This window comes from Sceloporus occidentalis, unplaced genomic scaffold (genome assembly GCF_023333645.1).
Source record: "Sceloporus occidentalis isolate IW3139 unplaced genomic scaffold, rSceOcc1.0.p SCAF_68, whole genome shotgun sequence".
In the NCBI taxonomy this organism is placed as follows: domain Eukaryota; kingdom Metazoa; phylum Chordata; class Lepidosauria; order Squamata; family Phrynosomatidae; genus Sceloporus; species Sceloporus occidentalis.
In genome coordinates this window covers 3461650-3467013 of record NW_028317048.1, presented here as the reverse complement: position 1 = coordinate 3467013, position 5364 = coordinate 3461650, and the positions used below count along the sequence as shown (strand labels likewise).

At 35.1% G+C, this 5364-nt stretch overlaps 1 protein-coding gene across 1 annotated transcript; it reads left to right on the top strand.

Annotated features, from left to right (window-relative positions):
* The first annotated feature begins 840 nt into the window (after positions 1 to 840).
* Positions 841 to 4461, top strand: LOC149286526 (aquaporin-5-like). The gene is made up of 4 exons (XM_089493896.1): positions 841 to 1203; positions 2190 to 2351; positions 3699 to 3779; positions 4243 to 4461. Exons 1-4 carry the CDS (start codon positions 841 to 843, stop codon positions 4459 to 4461), a joined length of 825 nt encoding a protein of 274 aa, XP_089350022.1.
* The last annotated feature ends 903 nt before the right edge of the window (positions 4462 to 5364 follow it).

Genomic DNA, 5364 nt, shown 5'->3' with positions numbered 1-5364 from the left:
CCTGGGAGTAGGCCTGATACTATGAAAAAAGGCCATATTGGATTTTCTCTCTCACAAATTTTTTTGTGGATTTCTTGCCATGTATCTCTTGTAGGATCCCAAAAACTCCCTATAATTGCAGCCTAAAGAGTTTTAGTGTTTACCCTATAAATTAAGGAAATCACAATTAGAATCATGTGCTAGGTTTTAATCTAACTGTGTAATATGTTCTCTATTAATATTTATTTTAATAGTCAATTGAAATCATCTTATAGATCAAAAACACTGTTCCACATTTACATGTCAGTGGGCATTAACTCACTGACCATGACTATCATTGAGCCAATGATATGACAAAACCGATCACTGATTAAATGATAATTTCTAGGACGGATTCAGGTGTTTCTGAAGCTGCTTTTAGGTTTAAAAACATTATATTCAGCGTGCTTGGTGAACCAGTTAATATTTTATGCAAATAACTGAAATCAGTATTCTGGAGTTTTATGTGTGGGCATGTACATGTGTGCGTTGCACTGTAATTGAAACTGGATGCCACTTAGCAATTTGTGCCACAAGGGGTGTCACCAGTATGCAGTACGGGTTCATGATACAGCATGTGCCACTTGTGAAAATGAGAACTTTATATTTTACTATTAGGGAAGGTCTGAATTCCACAAGCTGGAATTTTTTCTCCTTGTATACCGATCCGTCTGCTTATTTGGTTCCACCCCTTTTTTGGAATTGTTCCCTGCTTTTCTCGTAGATGTATATATACCTCCGAAATGCCTCACTAATAAACAGGAGTAAGATCTACACAGAACAAAACATTTTCCCCTTGAATACTTTTCAATTCAACGCACAATGAGAAATGAACTTTTCTCCCTGGGCTTTTTCCGGGCAGTGTTTGCAGAGTTTTTAGCCACTCTTATATTTGTCTTTTTGGGGCTTGGCTCTGCACTGCACTGGCAGCCATCTCTTCCAGGCATCTTACAGATTTCTCTGGCTTTTGGCCTGGCCATTGGTACATTGGTACAGGCTTTGGGACACGTTAGTGGGGCCCATATAAACCCAGCGGTAACCGTGGCATTCTTGGTCGGATCCCACATTAGCATACTGCGTTCCCTTTTTTATATTATTGCCCAGCTTGTGGGTGCCATAGCTGGATCAGGCATTCTTTATGCAGTTGTACCTTCTAATATTCGAGGAAACCTATCAATCAATGCGGTATGTATTTATTCACATTTACTTTTTTATGTTTCAGTTTATGTTAAAATTATAGTCTTGTTTATTCTGGTGATTCCCAGTTAGAAATAAACATAGTTATGCGTACATCTAGTTTTATTTCATAGAGTTTGCAGTTGCTAAACTTGTGAGTGTCATATTTTAACAGTTCAAGAAATTATATGGCGCTGTTAAACTTAGCATTGGCTGAGAATTCAGTGCAAATTAAGCACATGAAATCTTTGTAAACATAGAGCCAGCTGACATCGTTTGATGTAATCTTTACGGAACATCAAATCCCTCTTTGTAAAAATCAGATTTTTAAAAAAAGAATATTTATTTTTAAAAGCAATATTTATTTTTAAAAGCAATGCATTGAAATAAAAAAAAACCTGTTATTTATTTTTATGGACATTTTACTCAGTGCAGTCAGATTAAATGTGCAAATTTGCTATTTGATATGTTAAATGAATTCACACTCTATAATAATCATTATACATACAATACAATTATTATATGTGCCTTATCCTATGCAGTCTTACATTTATAAACATGTTTCTCAACCTGTACGTGCAGTCCTGCAGCATTTATGACAGTGCCAAGGGCTGTTTGTTACAGACCAGTAATGTAAGTCACAGGGTGGTATAAGGGACACTTAGTTGAAAACATCTGATTTGTGATGTTTTGGTAAAAAAAAAACCATTGAGAAACATTGTTCTAAAATGACCACGATGGAATGAGTTTTTCTATCTTCTTTAGATAAAACATTTAAAAAGGTTAAGTAAATATCAGGATGGATATCCTACCCAATTCAAATATTTATATTCATGTATAATTAAAGCTTATTTGTAAATCAAATCAAAGAATAAGGTCTGATAAATGGGTAGACACACAAGAACAGATACAGCAAAGAAATATCTCCTTATATTATATTGAAATAAGCAAACAAAACAATCTTTGGAAATGAATGTGCTTGACCTTGATTTCAGATATCCAATGGGACCCCAGGACAAGCCTTTGCAGTGGAGATTGTGCTGACTTTCCAACTTGTGCTCTGCATTTTTGCATCAACGGATACTCGAAGAACTGATAACGTAGGGTCACCTGCCATATCCATTGGTCTTTCTGTAACCTTAGGACACCTTTTGGGGGTAAGAAGTTTAATTATGGATTCTGGTTCGGCAATTAAACTGTATCCGTTTAATATTAACAAGGGCTAAGAAAATAAATAGTAGCATATGGCACTAGCTACTGCTAACTATTAATTAACTTATGTCATAGAATAAAAAATCAAAGGGCTGTGGTTTATGCATAATACTTATAAATAAATTAGTCTGGAAATTAGTCTGGATTCCATTTACTAATGAAACTTGTGCGTGCTAATCTGAATGACTGATTAGTGTCGTGATTTAGATGTCACAGAATAAAACTCACAAATGCTGGTATAAAAAGAGTTAAAACAGTTCTTTACAACAACAGTTGGAAACATTTCAAGCTGTTCAGCCTGGATACACTCTTCACTGAGTTTAAAAGCCTTCTCGTTCCATAGAAACAACTCAAACGTTCAATCCTCAGTAAAAAGAAAATAACTTTGTGTTTCATTTTTAATATACAGTAAACTGAACAATCCTTGAGTTCGCTTCATTGTCTTGATAGTGAGACAATCCAAGCAAAAGCTGGGCGTCCTCACGTGAAAATGAGCCGGAGCTCTGTGGACCGAGGTTTAGATTCCCCCACACATTGATATAGAGATCAGATAAACTAGCGGCACTTGGCACTTGTTTATTTATTGTTCATAGTAAAACAGGACACAGGTAAGAGGTGATTTTCGAGGCGGCTGATTTATCTCATCTCTTGATACGGTATACATATACAAATACAGTCCACAGGCCTAAACTTAATTATTATTTAGTTGCTGTTTTTATAGGCTTCACAGATGCTCTATGTACTTAGAATTAATAACACCTATTGAATATAATTTACTTATTTCCACATAGAAGTAACAGCAGTTTAACATAATTTTACTGTATTTACTATATATTATGCATATATATGTGTGGAAAGTATCAACAGTATATCCCAATCATGTATATGAAAAAGAAAAGGAGGGTGGACAGAAAGGAAGCTGGTGTCCTATAAGTCCATTATCCACTGATGACAACACATGTAGGTGGGAAAAAGACAGAGAGGGACTTTTAGGTGTAAATATGAGCGAATAATTACTACTGACTAAACTTACTATTGCAAACCCAACAAATGTAGTCAAGATAATACAACTCAGTGGTTTATATATCCTTCGTGGGCCAAACCATTATCATCAGATGGTTTAACAGTTTTTTTTAAACTCTCAGACTAGTATTATCAACATCTATACATAAAACATTGCATACTTTTAACAAAAATAACAAAGCCATTTATCTATCTATTGTGTTTTTGTATTGATAAATGTGGCTTCTTTTAAAAACAATTAAACTTTGTGATTTTATTCCTAATCATAGATTTACTTTACTGGCTGCTCTATGAATCCTGCTCGATCACTTGGACCTGCAGCCATCACAGGAATCTTTGACTATCACTGGGTAAGACAATATCGAAATCAGAGTGGGAACCAAAGTGTGGTCCGGGATAGTGTCATGCTGGGTTTAGGGGGATTAGGTTGTAATCTAGTTGCAGGGAAAAGATCATACACATATTTTGCAATGGGCAACCAATCTTCCCTACATATCGAACCCAGAAGTGGCCGTGTTCTGCTTGGTGCCATGTCCAAAGTGATGGTACTGAAACAGGGATGAGGAAAACTGCTATTTGCATTACAAGCAATAGGAAAGAACAGTAGAATTCTAAAACCACCATATCCAAAGCAACATCAGGAATCATGCTCAGTACAATATTAATGGCAGGCAGCAGGAAGTACACATAACAAAACCAGAAAAAAGGCAGCGCAGGTTGCCGTGCAAGAGATGTTACGGGAACCCCAAATCAGAATACCAGATAATAGCAAAAACACTAACATGTTCATCAATCTCTTGTGGTTTTTTTTAGGTGTTTTGGTTTGGACCTCTCATCGGTGGCATTCTTGCTTCAATTATCTACAACATAGTCCTTTTCCCCCACAATAAGAGTCTTTCAGACAGAATTGCAATTCTGAAAGGTACATATGAACCTGAAGAGGAGACATGGGAAAACAGGCAGGAACACAAGAGGCAATCAGTTGAGTTATACTCAGCAAACCCTCTGCCCAAGGTCACAGAGAAGTTTTAAGTATGCTATTGATTTTGAAAGAAGTTTTAGGTCAAATGGAATTAAGTTCTTTCTGACTATTTTCTCCTAAATGCTTGCCTTGTTGTAAATATATTTTGTTTTAAACCGATAGGAAGCATTGTATTACTTAATAATGCCCCCCACTTTCTTGAGAACGTAAAGGTTCTGAACTGAATCATCAGGTACTTTCTATGTAGCTTCCAATAAAGTCAGTGGCAAACTACAGACCACTGGGGATCACGACTTTCAACAACGTCTACCTGTAAAGGTCTACATGATCTTCATAAAACTCAATATCCTGAAAATCCTATTTATATATATATATATATATATGCAATTTTTGAAAGCATATATTTATAGTGTAGTTTATATTAGGAGAGCAATAATATATTCCCTGATTTAACAAAATAAAATAATAAAAATGTGAGCAATGTTAAAGTAATTTAAAAAAACTCATATTTTATGCATGCCCTCAAAGCAATATTAAGAAAAAATACAGTTAGTAAATTTATAAGGCTTTGGCAAAAGATCATTGAATTAAGAAACTGATTCTTTGGTTAATATAGGTGGATATAAGTGAATATTTCCCCCATCAATAAGTTGTTTAGTATGTCATTAACCCCTATTATGGTAGATATACTGTAATACTAACTATACATTTACAGGAGGTAATACCATTCACGTCCTTATTTTGCTGGGTATTGTGACTTCATTTTCTACATCATTTACAACATGATGTAAAAGTCATTGCTCACAGTATTAGGAGCAGTCTAACAACAATATGAAAGTTAAAAAAATTCAAAATCTGCATTCTTCTAGGACCAGTAGAACTACACTGAACTGCTAAGCCATCTTAATGACTGCCCCTACACAAACAATGAAGAATGATATAAATGGACTGAA

Coding starts and splice junctions, on each gene's coding strand:
- LOC149286526 (XM_089493896.1), top strand. CDS start 841: ATGAGAAATGAACTTTTCTCCCTGGGCTTTTTCCGGGCAGTGTTTGCA. Junction 1,204..2,189: donor GAAACCTATCAATCAATGCG/GTATGTATTTAT, acceptor CCTTGATTTCAG/ATATCCAATGGGACCCCAGG. Junction 2,352..3,698: donor CCTTAGGACACCTTTTGGGG/GTAAGAAGTTTA, acceptor TCCTAATCATAG/ATTTACTTTACTGGCTGCTC.